At 38.9% G+C, this 22,852-nt stretch overlaps 1 protein-coding gene and 1 pseudogene across 1 annotated transcript; both read left to right on the top strand.

The window, feature by feature from the left end:
- The first annotated feature begins 1,953 nt into the window (after positions 1–1,953).
- LOC139739282 (allene oxide synthase-lipoxygenase protein-like) lies at positions 1,954–17,969 on the top strand. The gene is made up of 12 exons (XM_071649892.1): positions 1,954–2,436; positions 4,187–4,231; positions 6,857–6,982; positions 11,123–11,220; positions 11,803–11,935; positions 12,424–12,519; positions 13,671–13,885; positions 14,346–14,605; positions 15,208–15,305; positions 15,871–16,044; positions 16,928–17,091; positions 17,855–17,969. Exons 1-12 carry the CDS (start codon positions 1,954–1,956, stop codon positions 17,967–17,969), a joined length of 2,007 nt encoding a protein of 668 aa, XP_071505993.1.
- LOC139739269 (uncharacterized) lies at positions 8,086–9,080 on the top strand (annotated as a pseudogene).
- Positions 17,970–22,852: the final 4,883 nt, after the last annotated feature.

The raw sequence follows: 22,852 nt of genomic DNA, 5'->3' as shown, positions 1-22,852 counted from the left end.
CTACATTAAAATTGACAACAATTCAAACGAAATGCACAATTTGTCATTTTTATGACAAGGAAAGTCCAAAAAAAAAGCAAGAAAAATTGTTTTGCAATGCAAACATACTTGAGTAGATACCTCAGAAAGAAATGTCTGTACACATGTATGTATTTATATATGAAATATTATATATGTATATATTATTATATATATGTATATGTATATATATATATGTATATGTATATGTATATATTATATACATACATACATACGTAATCATAATAGTACACTGCGAGTAGTTTTCTCGCTCTCTACATAACATGTATTCATATGGTCAAAGTACATTCGTATGCGTGTTTGAATGTATTTGTGTTTGTTGATTACGACATGAATTGAGTTTACCATAACCACTGATATTGCTACAACACGCATTTCCCATAGACACTTGCCCGAGTATACTCGGGACTCGTCCTCAACGGGTTGATATTATCTTCAACTTACCTGTTAAGCAAGAGAGCATTTAGCACAAACTACAAAAGTGCTATCCTCCCCCTCATCGCCTATCTGTTTATTTCCAGAAGTCTGTTTCCATACCTTAACATCCATTGAACTGGAATGTATGGACGTTCAAACTCATTTGAGGGACCGTTATCACTTGTTTATCATTGATGTAAAACACTTTCTGACTATTCAGAGTAAATGTGTAAAACAGAATATCATAAGAAATCCCAGTATAATGTGACCATCATGATAGTCTTCTGCCAGATTTCTCCCTTGGAAGCCATGATTGTTATCGGAGAAAATATAGATATGACAGCCATACATATGCTTGTAACAGATTACTCTCCAATCTTTCGATTGTCTCATGCCAGACTATAATTACTAATCTCAATTTATTTTCATAGGGCGAAATCCTACGTCTTTCAATATCTCTGGCCCCTTATCAGACAAAGAGAGAGAGAGAGAGAGAGAGAGAGAGAGAGAGAATACAGCTCAGCAATGAGTTCCGAAATCATACAAGCCGGATAATTCGCATATTAACATTAGCCATCAGAGCTAGCACTCAACAAAGAAAAGCATTATTTTCAGAAGCGTTACTTCTATTTCCCTCTGCTTTAGTGAAGTACTCGCTGTGTCAAGTTCTAATTAGTTCCTTCTAACTAGCCAAGAGTGACACACAAAAATGAATGATTATAGTTGTGAACAGGGTCCAATGAAAGACTGCCTTTCAGGAACAGAGAAATAATGAATATAAATATTATAAATGATTAAATGATATCTCTTCCAACAATATCAATACAAGAATTATCTGTGATAAACATGTGTAGATATATATAAAATCATAGAAAAAGTGTGCATTTTTACACATGATAACATATCGACATTTTCTTGCCCAGTACTTCTGAAACATGTTTTCTCCTTGCTGTGTGACAGTGTGCATTCTATGTTTTGTGATAAGTAGTTGTGATCGTCTGTGTGTCTTTCTCACGCGTATCCTTTCGAAAAGATTTAGACAGCTTAGAAGGTCATTGTCAAACTGTTTTGAAGAGTAGGTTTTAGCGTTTCAAATTCGCCCACAGTAAATAATGTAACCGGTCCATTTGACGTCAAGAACGTGTTGTTATGTAATGCCCCCCTTGCCTTACATCTATCAAGCACAATGGAACCCTCCGCACAATGCCTTCAAACCCATGGATACGCAGGTAAACAATCGATTGCCTTCATGGCCACTTCTCGTCAGTGAGAAGCAGGATATTTTGACTGGGACATCATCGCGAACGGTTCAACGGGAATAAGTTAGCCCTCGTTTCAAATTATTTCACCCCTCACTTCATTTCTTGATAACACTGCTTCTTTAAAAAAAAACCACACTGCGTTCTGTTGGAGATAATCCCAAGTGAAACAGGGAGCCTTATAACACGAAAGGAGCGAAGAAGGTCGACTCTAAGCCTAGCTGCACCGAAGAGAGACATGGGTAGCGGGGCTTCGCGCAAGTTGAAGCCGGACTACACGGTGCATGTGCGGACAGGTGACCGTAAGGGTGCTGGCACCGACGCCGACGTCTTCATAGCGTTCTACAACGAGCGCGGAGAGCGTTCCCGAGACATATCACTGAACTGCCTATGGAAAGACGACTTCGAGCGAGGCGACGTCGACTGCTATCCCGTGTCGCGCCTGGCCAGCTTCGGGCCCGTGGAGCGCATCGAATTATGGAGAGGCGAGTCGGACGACGACTGGTTCGTGGACATGGTCGAGGTCGAGCAAGAGGTGACGAGGAAGCGGTTCGTCTTCCCCGTCCATCGCTGGGTGAGGGCTGACACGCGCCTCAATCTCAAGAAGTACGACACCAGTTTGCCCCAAGACGATGACCAACAGGAGCAGAGAAAGAGGGAATTGGAGAGAAAGAGGGAGCTTTATCAACTTGAGAGCAAACAGGAGGGACTGATACCTCAGGTAATGACCCATTACTCGTGGGTCTTTCTGTTTTCTTTCGTGTATCTACGTGTGCGTGTGTGTTTCTTGTTGTTGTTGTTGTTGTTGATGGTATTTTTAATACATTTTAGATTATAATGGTAGCCCCCTATTTGTAAATTGAAACACTAAGTGATATTCTGTTTGATCATGCTGGTTCAGCATTTATATAGGCTACCGTGCAACGTATCACGTGTGTAAATAATTTTTAATTCAGGTATATACACACAAGTACATTAACATCAACGGCAGATCTCAAACACAACACAAGTCTGCACAACTCGTACTTTTATCCTGCGCGATTAAAAAAATGTAGTAATAATTCTTTCAGAATGCGAACAAAATATGAATGAAGAGCATTGCAGGACTAGTGACACTCTTAAATGTGCAGAAAAGAGCAACTCTCTTGCATACGACACGAGGAAAATATCTACAAAAAGTTTGCAAGTAATCATTGTTTGTCTCCAATTATCCGCTGATACCCTTGATGAAAAAAGAAAGAAAGCATAAACCTACGTGTGAGAACGTATAGGATCGGTTCGACTTCACACTTTTTGTGATGCATAATAGTGTCTGCCTAATTACATCCACTGCAAAATATGCAATATATGCAAATGGATGATCATAATGAGATACCCGTTTGATCGTTAGGCTTCATCATCACACACTTTACGCCACTGGTGGAGCACCTTACTAATGGGCGTGTAAAGCGAGTAAAGGCAGTGGCGGATCTCTTCCGTGGATTCCTCTTGTATGTCTGACTTTCACGAGAGCCACACTTTCATAGCTAGTTGTAGTTCATTTCGTTCTATACTGATTATGCGTTATGCATGTATGCCATGAATTGTAATCTGGAGAAACATTACATTTTGTTGCTCAGGGGAGTCTCAATGATGTCTCAAAGTATGTCCAGTGTGTGTGTGTGTGTGTGTGTATGTGTGTGTGAGGCTTGTAATACGTATCAGCAATCGAGGAATATTCATCAACTTTATCTTGTATCTACTTTATATCAGACTTTATATTAAACACATTCTCATTAGAAAATGTATCATATTGCTGATATATCTTCTTCCTCAGCCATGTCAGCCGAACCAGTCCGTCCACGCGCCGCGGGAAGATTATGTCATGTGGTTTACCATGCACCTATTTCATGTTTCTCTTGGTGTGGTTATCGACATTATTCTTTTGTCACGTCTTTCATTACGACACAATACACCACTCCTACCAAAACCCATACCACTATATTTGGCGTCAATAATCAATACAGTGACCTTTGATCCCTTCATCGCGCTCTCTCACCCATGTACATGTAAGTTTTAAGCGAGGTCAGATCAACTATAGAAATTACTATAGTAACACACATACACACACACACACACACACACACATACACATACATATGCACACAGACACACACGCACATGTCTATAGCAGGGATAACAGTCTGAATAACTTTCAATTTTTTCTATAGCAGCTTGAAAAATGTATGTGTGTGCTTGTAAACAATGTAAAATGACTGAATCTGTTTCACGGTACATAATAGCAAAAAGGTGTCATGTCCATTTGTCTTCGTTATATCAGTTCACTAACTATTAACAGCTTCAGGTCTTTGTTTTTATTAATATTTTTCAGTGATCCTGTTCTGTTTCCTACCTCCAGGAAACTTTCCATCGATCTATAGGCTATTTTCTATTCAGGTGATAACTTTCTGTCCTTTTTGTGTCTTCTGCAGGTTAAGGACTTTCCAGTCGACGAATCATTCTCCAACGATTATAAGGTAAGAGTGATGGCTTAAAGGGGCTGTACAGTACTGGTTGAGGTGGGATTTCATGTTTTTTACATTCCTAAGTGAGATAATGAGAAACCTCTTATGAAATATGAAAAGCATGTAATTTTAAGAAGGATTCAACGTTTATTTGATGAAAATTGGTTTTCAAATGGCTGAGATAGTCAAAAAAGTGATAATAATGAAATACTACAGGCCACAGCTTTATTAGGATCTCTTTGTTTCACCTTGTTTTTGGATATCTCGGCCACTTCAAAACCAATTTTCATCAAATTAATTAATGAACTTTTGATACCCCTTAGAATTGCATGTTTTTTGATATCTCATATGAAGAGTGGTTTCTGAATATCTCGCAAAATGTTAAAAGCTAAATCATCACCTCGACCAGAACTGTACACACCCTTTAATTAAAAGGATGCCGGGACACATGAAGAGTTTGTTCGCAAAAACCGATAAGTCCATTTTTAAAGATTTTGAAGTACGGTCTCTGTTATAAATTACAAAATAATACCTTTTAAATGATATACTGGTCACTACGTCAAAGGTACACTTTTGAAGTTATGGTCAAAAGAAGCAGAAATTTTCTTATTATTCTCTATATTTTTCTTGACCTTTAATCGCAAATATCTCCATTTGACAAATGTGGACTTATCGGTTTTTGCAAACAAACTCTTCATATATTATTATTACTCTTTCTTGGTCTTCCTCTCCCTATCTCTCTCTCTCTCTCTCTCTCTCTTCCTCTCTCTCTAAATATTAGCAACTGGTCTTACTGCTGGTATAACTGCATTCTAAAAAAACGAACTGGTTAATCGACATTTTAAATATTGTTATTCTTGAACCTTCTATCAAAAGTTAAATTTAACACTGTTGAACTGCCATTTAAAACATTGTAAACCTTTATGTTAAATCTAACCTTTTGTTAATTGTTAAATTTAAGAATTTGCTAAACGCTAAATCTAACTCTCAAGATTTCAAATTTAACACTTGAAATTATCAATATTGAACTACCATTTAAAGAATAGTAAACCTAACATTTTCGGTGTTAGATTTAACCTTTTGTCAAATGTTGAATGTAGCTCTCAAAATGTTAAATTTAACACTAAGATATTGAACCACCATTTAAAAGATGGTGAATCTAACAATATGAGTTCTAAATTTAACCGTTTGTATAAAATATTAAATTTGATAGTCGTTCAAAATGGTCAATCTAATATTTTGTATGTTAAATTCAGTATTTATTCAAAGGTTGGAGGAGTGACAACCTTTAAATTGTTGATTTACCATTTCATTTTTAGAGTGTGTTAAGTCAGAAATATTTGAAGAGTTTGTTCGCAAAAACCGATAAGTCCATTTTTGAAGATTTTGAAGTACGGTCTCTGTTATAAAGTACAAAATAATACCTTTTAAAAGATATACTGGTCACTACATCAAAAGTACATTTTTGAAGTTATGTTCAAAAGAAGCAAAAATTTTCTAATTATTCTCTCTATTTTTCTTGACCTTTAATCGCAAATATCTCCATTTGGCAAATATGGACTCATCGGTTTTTGCGAACAAACTCTTCATTTACAATCAATGAGAGACATTATATTTCTGCTCGTTTAACGTACACGGAGGCTCACATAAATAACTGCACCTCTTCCCAGCAAGAAGATGGCAATGTTTTCGATTCTCTTGAGATCTAAATTCTCTTCCAATTTGGTCACTTCAAGAAAATGAAAAAACAAACAAACACAAAAACAAACAAAAAGAGGAATTTTCCCCTAGGTGATATTACTCTTTCTAACTCTTTCAAACATTTTCAAAACACCATCACCACTACCACAAAATATCAAAATGCTTTTAAAAAGTCAAATTGTCAACTGCAAATGCTACATGAAGTGACAATTGAAAGAAAAGACGGTGTAAGCTATTATTTCAGTGTTATTCATATAAAGATTTGTGTAACATTCTTTTCTTTACAGCTGATTTTGATACGTATGTACCCGAGGCTGAGGTTCTTGATATAGTAATTTTTCGAACAATGTGGGAGAAATAATCTTTATTTAGCGGTAATTGTTTTGTATTCAGACCAAGTTGTTAGGATTTACATTTTTTAATACTTCATTCAAAGTATAAATTGCAATTCATGTATTTAACTCGATGATTTAATGATACAGCTCTCTTATATCTCTCCCCATTTCTTCTTACTTCTGTTCATTTTCTAAAACCTTATTGGCCTTCATTTCTTACTTACCTCCATTCTCTTTGCTTTACTGGTTTTGCCCCATTTACGTGTACTTACTCAGTCTCGTCTTCGCTCTTTAAATATCGTGAGATCTACCTGCCTAACCTCATTCTCTTTCTTTTCATTTATATGGTTTCTATTCTTTTCATGGTTTTCTTCACTGCGGAGCTTCCAATCTCCGTCTCCTTTTATTATCTTCCTTCTATCTTTCTCCCTCAGTTTTCCTCTCTTATATATAACTCTTATCTCTCTCCCTCGTTACCTAATGCTCATTATGACGTCATGGGTATAGTCTTGGGGGATGCTGTAAAATGACACGGAAGAGCGGCTAATGATAAATGACGCTTGTACCTCTTTCTTTTCCCGCCTTTATGATGATCTTGCAGTGGGATATTGTGAAGAACAAGGCTTCCCTCATGCTTCAGGCAAAGATTATCACCCTTACCACGGATGCTTGGCAGACGCTGGATGACATATCAGAGCTCTATCGTGGAAAACTTCCCAAACCCTATGTAAGTCCAGCTCATTACAGTGGATGACAAAATACACGACACAGCAATACAGGGTCTGATGACTTAAAAGTACAATTTCTATTTCGTCCTTGCATATACCCAGAAACTCGTGTTTTCTTACGGCGTATTACATTACATGATAAACTAATACATAAAAGATCATTGATCTGTAAAGTCTCACTTAAAAGTACAATTTGTATTTCGTCTAAACAGATAGTCAGAAACCCGTGTATTCTCTACAATTTCTTCTCATGTTGCTTATGTATTTTTAATCTGATAATCTCATTAAAGTGGGCATTCATATTTACTGTCAATTACAGTATATTCATTTGAAATTTTGCTATCAATTGACTAGTTGACACTATTATTTAACCAGTTTCTCAGACACAGTCATATCAATATCATTTCATTCAAATGAAATATTCCACTGTAACCTGAGAGTCATTTAGCAGAATTTACAGTGTGCTGCCTCTCTCACTTCCTTTTCAGCTGACATCGACAGACTGGAGACTGAACTTCGCTCTTGCTGCACCGACACCCAGTGGCTCAAATACAATGATGAAATTGAATCTTGTCTCTCAAAACATATGTCTGACCTCACTGCTCGCAGGAACAAGAAAATAGGCAACTTCACGAAGAAACGTCATAGGTCCAACAGATTCAGGCGACACACCACATCCACTGATGCATCCTCCACTTCTGTCGTTAACCTTTCTTCTTCTCCCCTATCTCAAGCAGAAACGTCTCTTCTCTCAAAAGGTCTCAAGTTTTGCCCCACTCCACCCAAGGTCGATCAGATAGCACTCAGCCAAGACCTCTCTACTTTCTACCGCAGGTTACGCCTCAAAGAGTTTTTTCTCGATGAACCCCCTTCTGCTCCTGAGCCCTTTCATCCTAAAAGCTCATGGATTCCCCCCAAGAACAGAGTTCCCTCCCTGGAAACGTACATCGAAGCTGTCTCATCTCAAGTCCACTCCGCAGATACGCTCGACATTGCATCACATGACAATCTCCCAAAGGAAGAACGCCAGGCTCTCTCATCTCTCAAAAACAGGCCTGACATCATCATCAAGCCCGCAGACAAAGGATCAGCTGTTGTAGTAATGGACCGCCAGCAGTACATCGATGAAGCCATGAAACATCTCCGCAATCCTTCCCACTACACACTTCTTGACTTTGATCCCACCGATAATTTCTCCCAACAGATCCAGTCGACACTCGATGACATGAAGGAACATGAACACCTCACCAAGAAGGCTCACAAATTTCTCTCCCCCGTTAATGCCAAACCTGCCCGATTCTATCTCCTCCCCAAGATCCACAAACCTGGCAATCCCGGTCGTCCCATCCTCTCTGGAAATGGTTCCCCAACAGAGAACATCTCCCTCTTTGTTGATCACCACATTAAACCTCTTGTCTCACTCGCACCCTCCTACATTCATGACACACCAGACTTTCTCAGGAAACTCGATGACATCAAGGACCAGATACCCGAGACAGCAATCATCGGTACTTTCGACGTCTCCTCTCTCTACACCAATATTCCCCACGATGAAGGCATTCTAGCCTCCTGTGAGGCTTTGACTTGCAGCGGCCATTCCAACCCCCCCATATCTGACATCAAATCCCTCATGTCACATGTACTGACGAAAAACAACTTCACATTCATGGACAAGCACTACTTACAGGTATCTGGCACAGCTATGGGTACCAGGATGGCTCCCTCCTTCGCCTGTCTCTTCATGACCAAGCTAGAGCAGCAGATGTTAGATTCAGCCCCCTGTCGTCCATGGATCTGGTGGCGCTACATCGATGACATTTTCTTCATCTGGACCAGGGAGGAAGAAAGCCTCCATACTTTCATTGACCACATCAATTCTTTCCACAGAACCATCAAATTCACTTCTGATTTCTCCCAAGAAAAGACCAACTTCCTCGATGTCACCGTTAGGAAGGAGTCTAACCATGTCACCACCACTCTCTACACTAAACCCACAGACACCCATCAGTACCTCCACTCAGCCAGCTGCCACCCCCGCCACTGCAAAACCAGTATCCCTTACAGTCAAGCCCTCAGACTTCGCCGTATCTGCTCTGAGGATTCTGAGTTTTCTTTCCATGCCAGGAACCTGAAGAGACATCTCGCAGCCAGGGGCTATGGTACCAGGAGAATTCAACAAGCCATCAACAAAGTTCGTTCTCTCCCAAGATCTGAAGTTCTCAAACCGAAAACCAACAAGCAGGACATCACTGACAGAATACCCCTTGTGACCACTTTCCATCCCAATCTACCCTCTCTCCACAATATCCTTCGTGATAATCACCATATCCTTCACACCTCTGATCGTCTCTTACAGGCCGTCCCAGATACTCCCATCCTGGCATACCGACGCCCCCACAACCTTAAGGATCTCATCGTCCGTGCTGAAGTACCCTCCCTCACTGACAATTCTTCTCCTTTACAGCATGGCACATTCAAATGTTCAGCCAGTAGGTGCATCATTTGTAGCATACACATCCACGAGAGTGACTCTTTCACCAGCAACTCTACCGGCCTCTCTCACCACACGAAGGGAAACATCACTTGTACCACCACTAATGTTGTGTATCTCATCACTTGCAGAGTTTGTAGAATCCAGTATGTTGGGGAAACCAAGACAACACTCAAAAGACGCTTCTATGGACACAGATCTACTGTCAACACAGCCAAGCTCGACACTCCAGTGGGCCACCATTTCAATCTACCCGATCATTCCATCACTGATATGACTCTACAGGGCATTGAATCTTTAGGCACTCGTCCAGACACAGTCAGAACCAGCAGAGAGAAGCTCTGGATGAGACGACTTCACACCATCCAACCCCATGGCCTCAACATCCAGGAGGGAAATGACTAACCACCTTTATTTTTTCATTATTATTACCACCATTATTATTTTTCTCTTTTTCATTTTTTAATTTCATTTTGTTCTTTCTTTGCGCTTTTTTCATTTGCAGATCCTTTTTTCCCCAATTTATTCCTTCCTATAGCCCGAATCTTTTTTATACAGCCTTTTCCGCCTACACATACACACACTAGGTTTGTTTGTTTATACATACTTGTGCTTATTTTGCCCTGCCTGCTTATCTACATACATGTATACAATTTTCTCTCCCCTAGTTTTCACATGTGCTTTATTTTATTTCTTTTATCTATCTATCTGTATATATATATATATTAATTTTTATTATTTTTATTATTTTTTTCATTACTGTTATTCCTTTGTCACTTTTGCCATTACTATATGTGTATATACTTTGATATGTTTGATTACTTCCTTTTGTTGCCTCCTCCTGGTACACCTTTAGGGCTCCCTGTTTGTTCAGCCCCCCCCCCCCTTCCCTTGCTGTTGCTTTTTTTCACTCTTTCCCTTTCCATATCCTTCTGGTGTTCCTTATCTTCTTTGATGTTGCCTCCCTATTCATCCTTTCCTTCAATGGTTGCCTCCTTGATCCTCATGATCATTACTGACCCTCCTCCGCCTTTTGTCTGTCCGCTCTCCTCTGCCTTTTGTCTGTCCACCCTCCTGCTCGCTCTAATCCCCTCCCTTTACCTGTTGGGCTCCTTGCCCATGACTTCCCACCCTCTCCTTTGTTTTCTTTGTTTTGTGTACCCAGCCTGTCCCTGTCTGTTCTTGTTGTGTGAAGTCCTCATATGTGATTGCTTTCCCTGCCTGTTTGTCATTTTGCCTCTGACGAAGATTCTGCTAGGATCGAAAGCTCAGGCCCCTTTTGACTCCATTTTACTTCATTGGCTCGCCTTCATTGGATAAGCAGTTTTCAGCAGCTTTTTTTGCTACATAGCAGAATTTACATAAGGCTATTACAGACTTACCATAATGAGTAAACTGAACGCGAAAAAAAAGAGAAGAAGATAATTTAAGTCAAAAAACAGATACATGATTATGCGTCGGCCTGTATCATCTTCATAATGATCACTGTATATAACATAATATCATTTTCCACAGAACTGGACCCTGCATATACACAAGACACGATAATTATATGCCTTCCTTTCAAACGTGGTGAAAGCATGCTAAAAATGAATGATCAATGAAATCGATGCTCAAACCTTTCTTCTTTTTTTATGTGATGTTAAAGGGTTTAGAGAACTGGAGATCCGACAAAGAATTTGGCTACCAGAGACTCACAGGCTGTAACCCAACTCAAATCCGACTGTGTACAGAAATACCCGAGAAGTGAGTACGGCGTGTGTGTTTGATGTACTTATTACTGGATTTTGATACATACCTTTTGAAAAGGATACTCGGTCCGTCATGCCTTGATATACTGGTGATATATAAGATGATGGTATCTGACAATTTTTAACAATACAATATACGAAAGTATCCAATTTGCATAGAAATATGATATAAGAATCATGAAAAGTCACCAAGTCGTGATATTTCAAAGTAGTTGCTTCTACTAACGTGGAAAACATTCGTGTCCTAAATCGCTGGGACGACGAAGGAAAATATGGGATGAGTCATTCCTATCTTAATAATAACATCACAGTTGTTCTGTGTTCTCGTCCGGGAACGAATATAGGAACAAATAAACTTTGTAAACATAAAATTTAATCATTACAGATGAATTTCCTGTGCAATTGCGCTCCTAGATATTAGCTACTTATTTCTCTCATTGATTGATTTATTAATTTAATATCTATTCTATTCGTTCATTTGTTCATTCTTTTATATGCGCACTCCCCCCCCCCCCTCACCTCACCTCACCTCACTTATTGACCTCATAACCAGATAGTCTTGGTTTCCTCTTCTCAGATTCCCTGTGACAGATGACCTGCTCGCGCCGCTATTGGAAGGCATGACGATTGCCGAGGCACTGGAAAAGAAACGTCTCTTCATCCTAGACTACGAGATCCTTAAGGATCTGCCATGCACAGATGGAAGATCGGTAAGAATCCTAACAGACTATTATTTTGAGTAGGTCGCGAAATTGGTTTGACAGCATCGTAGGCTCAATGTCGCAGCGTTTGAAGCATTTTTATCATATGCACACGCTAACATTTTTCTATGTTTAATGTCATTCTAAAAAGCACATCGCACGGCGAGTAGAAAAGAGATAAACAAGATGGCATATGATTCAATCGATTTTTAGCAAAATGATAGTGAACATATTAAAAGCAAGATGAACAGGACGGAATTATCCAGTGTGCAACCTGCAACACAAAGAGTGTCACTTGATCATTGACCCCAACCATCACCGCTAAAAGAAAGAAAGAAATGATCGTTATAGTTTCGGCAAACACTAACGTACACACCAAGATGAGAAACATCTTATTTTTTTATTTTTTTTGACATTGCGTAAAATGTTGTCTTTACTGAGAAGTTTGTAATAACACCAAATAAAGAGAAATAAATGGACGTCTTTTTCCCACGCAGATCTGTGCGCCGATGTGCCTCTTCTTTGTCAACAAAGACCGGAACCTGATGCCAGTGGCGATACAGCTATCCCAGGAGCCCGGGGAAGACAGTCCGGTAAGACCCGGCGCCATTAGATGGAAACTCGAAAGAGACCCAGTGGTATATGATACGTGGTTGAGGGACCGGCCTGACTACGGCTCTGACCCGGGTCCGGTAGAATAATGAATGCGATTGATTTTGTACTGAGATACACTGTGCGTATCCACCTGTTCAATTTCTAAAGCTCTAAAACTTGAGTCAATCCCAAGTCGAGCCTTTAACCCATTCATTTTGCTGCAATGAATTAAAAAAATATAAGGAAGCAAAAAGCATAGGCCAAAAGCAAGTTTCGTTATGCAGTCTTCGAAGTTAGATTTGAAAAAGAGGAGAAAATAAGTACCGATGCTTAAGTCCCCCCCCCCCCCAAAAAAAAAAAAAAGGTTGGTGAAGAGTGTGTTCCAAAGCTTTAAACTGGAGTGAATACCGCACTAGTGTCTTTTCTAGTTATCATTACGCTTCCAGGTAAATTCCAATTGGTGGTACTGGCGCAGCAGTAAAGGTGATACATTCCAATCCGTTGCCTTGTGACTGTTATTTCATGTCACGAATCTTCTAATCATAGCAAGATTACAGAAGTCAGTCTGTATGATTCCCATGAATGGTATATTTCACTTGCTTCCTTCATCTCTGTTGCTACGGCTGGATCATGTTTTTTTTTTTTATTCTAGTGTCAGTTTTCAGATTTGAGCTCAATCAGAGCACTTAATCAGATATGTCTTTCGAGTAAAATCTGAAATGTCAATGAATGAAAAAAAATATTGGGTTTATGCATGCATAAATACAAGCAGCAAATCTTGCTGTTGATCAGTATTGCTGTCAAGGTAATGTGTCTATTTCACCATTAAAAGTGAAATCTAAGATTCAGCTATAGTTACTGACTTTTCGTTCTTGGCGGAAAAAGAAAATCATAGCTAGGCCAAATTACGCCAGCACAGCAATGCATAATCAAAATGATATATCGGACGTTGCTGAAAAGAGTATTATTTTTGGCTTGGTAGCTCTGTACTTATATCTAGGAGACGGCATGTGAGATGGAGTAAAGGCGTAAAGCTTGTATCAGCTCTCTGCATGCCAGTTTGTGCGGAGATATGTATGTAATATTGGTGCACATTTGACTCCCTGGCACAGAGAGGGTTAACGAACTTCACTTTAATCATTTTGGACAGGTGTTTCTCCCGACCGACCAAGAGTACTTGTGGCTAATGGCTAAGATGTGGTTTAACAACGCCGACGCCTCTTTCCACCAGTCAGCCACACACCTCGGCTATACCCATCTTGTCATCGAGTCGGTTGCCGTGGCAACGCATCGTTGTCTGTCAGCCTCTCATCCCATCTTCCGCCTCCTCGCACCGCACTTTCTGTATCTCATCGCCATAAACACGTGAGTCTGCCATGTTTGTCCGAACCCTCCTCCCTCCTATTTTTTTTTCTCATTTCTCCTTCTCAGTCTCTGTCACTTGATTCTCGGCTCTGCTGAGCAATCCAACCTCTCGGTGCGTTATCCAAACTAATCTTGATACGTTGGGGTTCCGTGTAACGCAATGATGTTCGTTAATAATCATTGTTAACCAATGAGATTTACCCATGCAATAATGTGCCGGTATTGATTTCTACCATCTATGTATGCTCGTTATTCTTCCTTATGCACAGAGAATCAAGAAAGTGTATAAATCTGTCGTTGTTTTGGTCAAGCTGGTACCCTCGACATGTCTCATGCTAATAGTCCCACCTTGTCCATCTTTGGCTATTTGCCGGTGCTTTATGATCAGTCAACTATTGTACATCATATCTATAGTATTGTTTTGAGCCCTTTATCTTATTTTTCATTTTCTTTTATGCAGACGTGCCCTGGCTAAGCTGGTCAGCGAAGGGGGTTGGGTTGATCGATGTATGGGGATCGGTCGGATCGGCATGTTTGAGATCATCAAGCGGACGTGGGCCCGATGGTCGCTCGACAGAGAAGGCTCACTTCTCGCTGACCTGGAACATAGGGGCGTGGCCGACCCGGAAGTGCTACCGAATTATCACTACAGGGACGACGCGCTCCTGGTGCGAAAAGCGTTACACGATTATGTGTCATCAATAGTTAAACACTACTACAGTAAGTCGTGATGAGCAACATCTTTCTCTTTCAATAATTCCTCCCTTTTCTCGACACTCCAGACTGAATTGCAAAAAAGAATAAATAAATAAATAAAATGTTCAAAGAAAATAACAAGACAGAGTTTTGGGAATTGAACTGATAACGAGGAAGATGAAATAACCTTATTTCAACATGATCAATGAATGCCTATAAATGTGGACAGAAATAGTGTACTATGGCTAGATAAAACCTAGAATAGAAAATGTATCTTTAATGCGTCGACTTCTTCAATACAAAGATTTAAGTAGTATCACTAAGGTTATGTCGGCACATGGTCCTCAAGAATGATAGCAAAATATTCAAATTAAGTATGCATGATATCTAGCAATTCACTCATGTCATCAATAATGGATCGATGCTAATTTTTATTCCCTTCCTCCCCTGCTCCTTCTTTCCCACCATCGCGATCGTTCCCTCCGGCAACTACTCCTTATCTTCCTTTTCCTGCTCCTTCTTCCACTCTTTATCCTTCTACCCATGCCTTTCCGTCGTCCTCCTCGTCGTCCTTCTCGTCCTCCTCCTCCTCGTCCTCCTCCTCCTCCTCTGCCGCCACAATGCAGCCTCAGACGAGAAGGTGAAGTCAGATTATGAGATCCAGGAGTGGGGAAGGATCATGGCCCCATGTAGCGAGGGTTCCCCTGGTCACTGCGGTGTGAAGGTAAGTTCAGGATGTAATACATGTTAATGAAGTCGAAAACTTACCGCCAGTCCTCCTATTGACAACTTGTACAGTCTTATCAATACCTAGCCTACCTGTCGATTTGAAAACCCTGGAGAATTTTGGTGGCACGCGCTCTTACAATAATAATGACACTCGCCATAAAGTGCCGATAAAACACAGAAATTGCAAGGCTGTAACAGCAATATATTGTATATAATTCAAGTAAACTTATATATCATTTTCTCTTTTAACGATTGTAATTGTTATTGATATTGGTATGATAATCACAATAATAACAATAAAACAACAATAATAATAATAATAATGATAATAATAACATTAATGATGATAATTATAATAAGACATGTAAGAAGAAGATAAATAATACTGATGATGATGATGAAATAATGTAACAAAAATTACAATAACAATAGAGATAATAATGACATCAATCACGATTATTATGATTATAGTTGCTATTATCATCGTCACCATTTGTTACCGTCATCATAATATTAGCATTACTTTTACCAGTGTCATCATCGTCGTTATTATCATTCAGGGTCTTCCAAACGATGGAAAATTCGAGACCGTAACAGATCTGATCGAGGTCGTCACAAACTTCATCTTCATCAGCAGCGTCGGGCACGCGGCGGCAAACTTCTCACAGTACGACGAGTACGGCTTCCCCCCAAATTACCCGTCGTTTCTCTTTGGCCGGCCGCCGTCGGATAAGGTAGGCCTGCAGTTCCGTGCATGGCTCTCTAAATTCTTTGGATTGAGATGAGGGACCAATCCAAACTGAGATTTGAATATTGCAGTCTTAATAGATTCAGAAGTCTTTCTCTTTTCTCATTCTAGTTTGGGATTGACCCCTCACGAAAATTTTATAGATTGATTTCTTATCTAGGGAATTTCTTTAGAGAAACACCGTTGTCTTTGAAGTGAAGCAACGCTTCTATTTCGAGTCAACTTCGATAGGTACAGTGAAAATCAAACAGAATGGTACTGGGGAGATTATTGTATACGCTTAACTGCAATCAGCCATGACACCTAGATCGATTACAGTCATTTCTTTTTAAAGATTAATCGTATGTATGTATCGCATTTTATGATTTCAGAGTTGTAACAATTCTGTAATGATGTTCAGAGGTTTGGAGTTGCTAGATTTTGCAATACAATATACAACCAAAATATTGGTTATCTGTCAACTTAAAGGTATATCAACACGCCTTTGATGGAGGTTGAGTCCGCGTTGTGAATTGAATAAAAAGACAGGAGGACGAAAAGATGAAGAAGATGATGATGATGAAGAAGAAGAAAATGAAGAAGAGAAATAAAAAGCAGAAAAAGAAGGAGAAGAAAACGAAGAAGAAGAAGAAGACAAAAGAAGAGGTGGTGATGGCAGTTAGAACTATTTGTAGAGAGAAAAGAATGAGGGAGGAGGAAGAGAAGAAAAACAGCCAGTTGACAAGATTTCTGGCTTTGACATTGTGAAGAGTAATACTTCCACCCATCATTCCCGTTATTTTCACTCACATAATAATATTGATATATCATAATTCCAGTAAGATTCAACCCTTGACTCAATCCTTTCTCCCATCTCTTGGCCTCTGTAGATGGATCGAGACGAGAAGGACATCCTCTCTCAGCTGCCGAGTAAGGACATGACGGTGAGCGTGATGCTGGTCACCCAGCTGCTCAGCGACCGCGGGACCAACGGCCTCGGCGACTTCGAAGTCCAGTACATCTACGACCCATTTGGCAAGAAGGTAGTGAAAAAGTAAGTAACCCTTTCTGTGCCAGGGACTTTGGACAGTGTGTGCAATGCTATGGGGTTTTCTGTGCCAATCTGCACTCAGAGCACAGAAGGGTTCTCCTGAAGCGCGGTCTCCTGCTTTTATGTACTTTCTTCTCGTGCGCTTTACACCTTTTGCCACAAGTAGAAAATATGTTTAAGATCTATCTGGACTTACTACCAGTATCAATTATGCTTTAGCACTGAATGTGACTTGCGTTACATTAATTGTACTTCTTCACACAAAGCTCGGCCGTAGCTGTTATTTAGCCAGTAAAATTGCGACAATTTGCTGCAATTACCATGAGTGATTGATAAAGCGGGTCTTTTTTCATTTGCATTTTGTTTTTGTTTTTGATTTTGTGTTTTTTTTTGTGTACTTCTTGTTTGTTTGTTTGTTTGTTTGTGCTCTTAAAAGTTAGTTCTTACTCTTGTAATAACCCGAAATGGTCTCCTTATTGGTCGCGGTCTGTACGACAAGCAAATTACATTACTATTAAAACCGGGATCAAAAAAGATCTACAAAATTCGCCAAACCATAGATTGTTTTCAGTGAAAGTAATGTCTTATATTCATGTGGTATTCCCTAGCTTCTCTACGTACGGAGGTATGATCATTTGTTTACACTTACTTTTTCTTCACTCTTTTTTTTTGTTTTTGCGATATGCATGTTGTCTTTTCCCTTTTTTAAAAAACATAATCAACACATTTTTTAACATCATCGGTACACCTTCACTCTGATTTTCAGATTCCGATCAGATCTGAAGAAAATTGGAGCCATTATCGACGAGAGGAACGCAACGCGGGAGGCAAAGTACCCTTACCTACATCCGAAGGAAGTTCCCAATGCTATCAGTATCTGAAGGGCTTTATAGCCCTCGTGAACAATCAATCGTAGCGACCCGCGGAAAAGGAAACACGTGACCAGGAAAGCAAAACGGGTGGTGGCGGAAGGAGTGACGGTTCTGACAGCACAAGAAAATAAATGACATTGTCGTTGTATAGTTTGGAAAATCATTAAAGTGTGTGAAAGCACCTCCCCCGGGATTCAAGTCATTGGCATACTGGAACGTTTACATGAGAAAACATCAGGAGTTTATACTCCATCGGGGACTACTCGATCAAAGGTTACTCGGCGACGTTCAATGTAAAGAATGATATCTGCCATGAAAGATAGTATACGCACACGCATTTGCTGTGAAAGTTAGGTTTTTTTAAAGGAATGATGTAGTTTGGGTGGAGGTGGAACTTCCAGATTTTTAACTGTTTTTCTAAGATGAGAAACCACCTACAGAATATAAAAGAGCCTACAATTCTGAGAGAAATTTCATTTGATAGAAAGTTTATTTGATGAAACGGTTTGAAATGGTTGAGATATGCAATATCAAAGTGGTCCTAATAATACGTGGGTGCCATCTTTTTGACTTTGTTTTTGGATATCTTAGCCATTCAGACACTGGTTTTCAGTCAACAATATTTCAATTCAGCTTAAAATTGTAGGCTCTTTCATATCTATCAAGAAGTTACTTATTACCTCACAAAAATAAAAAAAAGAAAGATATGAAGCCCCACCTCAACCAAAACTATACCCATCCCTTTAACCTGGTCTGTATTAAATTAATACTAAAACTTTTTTTCTTGTGTGTAAGAAAACAGCTACAAGAGGAAGATGAAAGACGTATTGTTAACGAGTTATTTGCCAATGTGTTTTACAAGGTAGGCTACGCCATAGCTATTGTACCCCGTAAACATTCCGCAAACTTGAATTCTATTTTCTGGAAACTGAAGTTGCAGTAAATTATCTTTCTTCTATGTCATGGCTTTCTCACAGATCTAGCTCCTGCGACTGATAATGCATGGTATACTCATAGAACACAGGCGATTCCCGTTATAACAAAGTCCTTGGGGCCTACCATTGCCCCCATCGGGTTTGTGTAAAACACAATTTTTTTTATTGTTAGAATGCACATGTCCAGTCGTGGTAAATTGGAGTGCATTTTTTTTTTTTTACAGTGATACTACAATGTATCATTATAAAGCACCGATATCATTATTTGACGTACATACATGTGTAATTCTCTTCACGTGCCAGGTGGAGGTATAACATGTACGTCTATCTCTTTCTTTATCTGTTATTTATATGTATATATAACTATATATGTGTGTATGTACGTGTACGTTTGTATTCATGTGTATGTATGAAATGTGCATGCAACAATAAAGAGACTTTAAAAAGGTTACTGAAAGCAAACTATTTATGGGCTCTCTTTTGTGTTACAGTGTACTCCCGTTATAACGAACACGGTTATAACGAAATTCCAGTTACAACGAAGTAAAAATTCGGACTGCAACGTTATCCAATCTGTGCCTTTTTATTGTTTATTTGTTTCGCTTATAACAAAATTTCAATATAACGAAAGAAAACTGGCGATCCTAAGGACTTCATTATAACGGGAGTCAACTGTATTCAGTTTTTAGACATACACGGATCAATTACAGTGCACTCGCGTTACAACGAACACAGTTACAACAAAATTCCGATTTACAATGAAGTAAATATTCAGGCCGCAACATTATCCACTCTATATACAGTATTTCTATTGTTTATTTGTTGGTTTATAATGAAACTTCGATTTAACGAATTAAAAGAAAACTGCCAGTTCCACGGACTTCGTTATAACCCGAGTCCACTGCATGTATCAGCGTCTACAGATTCGTGAGCAAGAAGGTCGCGAGACCAGACCAGTGAGGATCTTGCATTGGGTTAGAAAGAGATACATGTTGTGAGATGGAGAAAGGATGGAAACTGGACTAAGACATATGGGCATGAGTCCAGCAAAGATGTAGATGGTCAAAAAAAAAAAAAAAAAGAGTACAAGATAAACAGATAAACAGATGGATGCAGGCAACACTCATAAAAACAAAGTCTGTGGGACCTGCAGATTTCTTTCATTATAATCATGAAAGTTTTCTTATAGATTAACAAATAAAGTATGATAAAAGAGATGTAGATAACACTTTTCGGACCTGACTGTTTACCTCGTGTGTATTTGCTATAACAGGAGTGCACTGTAAAGAGATATAGAGAGATATAGAGATATAGAGAGAGATATAGAGAGATATAGATATAGGGAGATATAGAGAGATATAGAGAGAGATAGAGAGAGATATAGAGAGATAGAGAGAGATATAGAGAGATAGAGAGAGATAGAGAGAGATATAGAGAGATATAGAGAGATATATAGAGATATAGAGACATATAGAGAGATATAGAGACATATAGAGAGATATAAAGAGATACAGACAGGCAAGCAGCTGGAAGGAGGGGGATAGAAACAAAAGAAAGAGAGAGAGGGGGGGGGGGGAGAAGAAACAAGAAATGTGATTTTGAACATCTCCATATTTCCAGTAATTATGCTGTATCAAGTTGTCATTTGTTTGTTCATGTTGTTTCACAATTTGCTAAATTTCCAAATATTCATTTCATGTGAAGAGTCTCATTTTGGGCCAGTGTGAACAGACCGATCCGACCAGGCAGAAAATCCACCATAACAATGTACCTGCGGTGTCCAAGTTATGCACACATATGCTGCACGCATGAAACATGTATATATTTTGACGGGCGCACACCAGTCATAATATATATCATGCATTAGCAAATGTATGCCCACATGGGACAGCGTAGTGATAGCGGATTTTGCTGCTAGGTCAGATCGGTCTTTAGAGGTACAAAGAGGTGAGGTATGTTGAAACCCCCATCAGCCTTGAGGTGAAAAGGAAACAGCTACCCCCCCCCAAAAAAAAAAAAAAACAAACAAACAAACAAACAAACAAACAAACAAACAAACAAAAAACAAAACAAAAAACACACACAAAGAAAAACCAAAACATATTTCATTTCTATGTACAAATCATTTAATACATAACTATACATTTAATAGAGAAAGAAAGTACAATACATGTATGTCACTCTGCATTAAGAAAATGACTTTCTCTTCAGGTAGTTGACGTACAAAACGTGATTGACAGACAAACAATTGAACATCAAATGAGAATCTTAGCTTATTTTGAGCAGTTTATGAAAATGGTTTCTTACACACATCTTTTAATCAAAGTATTTTAGAATTATCCTCAAAAGTAGTCAAGTAACACATGCTCTACGGGGTGTACCTCATTATATTTTTTCATACTGCATTTGAAAGTCTGTCAGGTGGCTTCCTTGTCACTGTAATATTACACGAAACTGTGCTTGATTTTGACACACCAGATTAAGGTCTTCACAATTGTCTTCCTTTCGCTCTTGTCACTTCATCACAACTTAATGCATTTCACTCATCTCTTACCACATCTTTTACTACACAATGCCTGAGAAGGAATGTAATAGCAACAAAAATAAAACCAAGATTAGCTTTCAAAATAGTAGCTATAACCATGTTTTGGAACTCTCCCAAAAATTTATCTCCAGATCATTCTGTAATGCCCTCAGATGCAAAACACTCCCTAGTCAATGTCTGCTACACCTGCACAAGCACAAATGAAATTTGGACCCAAGCTGTGAGCAATTGTAATGTATATACTGGTATGCATGTTACAGTCTTAAGTCACCAAATAAGGTCCTCCTCTGTGTTTCAAATACACAGTACATTTACATTCTGTACAAAGGCTTCAATAGAAATGATAACACACATCATTAAAATCAATGCAAAAAACCCTGACTCATTACTTCAGGGTCTGAGATACTGTTCAACTATAATTGTCTCAGGTTCTCATGGGTAACAAAATTTATCCAAAAAAAAATAAAAATAAAGAATTATGTAAGTTTCTGTACAGTGTCAAAAATAATTGATACCTCTTTAAATCAAAATCTTGATTTTGTTTTTTTCTTTTTTTCTCCAACACTTTTATACCCAGGCATGTTTCATGTTTCACCAATGAAGATTTACGAGGTGGACATATCAGCACAGGAAAATCACTGCAAAAAATGAATTAATTAATTTCCATTGATGAATAAAGTTCTTTTAATTTTTCTTTGAGAGCTGAAAGATATTTCTGGGACAGGGAGAGAAACTAGAAGGGGGTCTTCAAAAAAAGGCTTTGATCATTTTTAAGGTGAGATCAGTATGAACTTTGACTTTTTAACAGCCATGGGAAGGTTACAAACAGAGGACTTCCCACTAGACGGAAATGACTCCTCCTCTAAGGTAACCATAACTGCAAACCGTTTTGTGGTGAGGAACTCTTTGTGCATGTCCTGTGATGCAATACTGATATGAAAACACCATGTGTGAATGTGTGGTTTAGGAGATCATACCTATATCATGTGAATTTGCATCATAATACTGATACTTACAACAGAAAATGACACTAAAGACTTGTGAAATTTATCTCACTTCAACAAGCGTGGGAAATTGAGGACACAAGCATTTCAACTTCTACAGTATGATGAAAAGAGAGATATAGTAGCAGGTCTGCCAACATTCTCACATCCAAATCAGGGAGATTCCACACAGTAATCTGCAATCTGTGTGTTACGTGCATTTCAGAGGGCGAAAATAATTCCCAAATCAGGGAGATTTTAATATTCTCTTATTCAAACATGAACAGATTTTGACATTTTCAGGGAGACTCCTGCAGAATCAGGGAGACTTGGCAGCACTGCGGTAGATACGTATAAAGAAGAAACAAAAGTCTTTGAAGTTGAGGTAATGGAAGTGGGGGGCTGAAGAAAAGGAGAGAGGATGGGTGT

This window comes from Diadema antillarum, unplaced genomic scaffold, assembly GCF_040938485.1.
Source record: "Diadema antillarum isolate AM-2024a unplaced genomic scaffold, OU_Dant_1.0 seq00000792_RagTag, whole genome shotgun sequence".
Classification (NCBI taxonomy): domain Eukaryota; kingdom Metazoa; phylum Echinodermata; class Echinoidea; order Diadematoida; family Diadematidae; genus Diadema; species Diadema antillarum.
This window is presented reverse-complemented; position numbering and strand designations above follow the sequence as displayed.

Bases quoted from the DNA above. Each gene is read 5' to 3' on its own strand.
- LOC139739282 (XM_071649892.1), top strand. From the start codon at position 1,954: ATGGGTAGCGGGGCTTCGCGCAAGTTGAAGCCGGACTACACGGTGCAT. The intron at 2,437-4,186 runs GTAATGACCCAT...TGTCTTCTGCAG, and splicing joins AGGAGGGACTGATACCTCAG to GTTAAGGACTTTCCAGTCGA. The intron at 11,221-11,802 runs GTGAGTACGGCG...TCCTCTTCTCAG, and splicing joins TGTACAGAAATACCCGAGAA to ATTCCCTGTGACAGATGACC.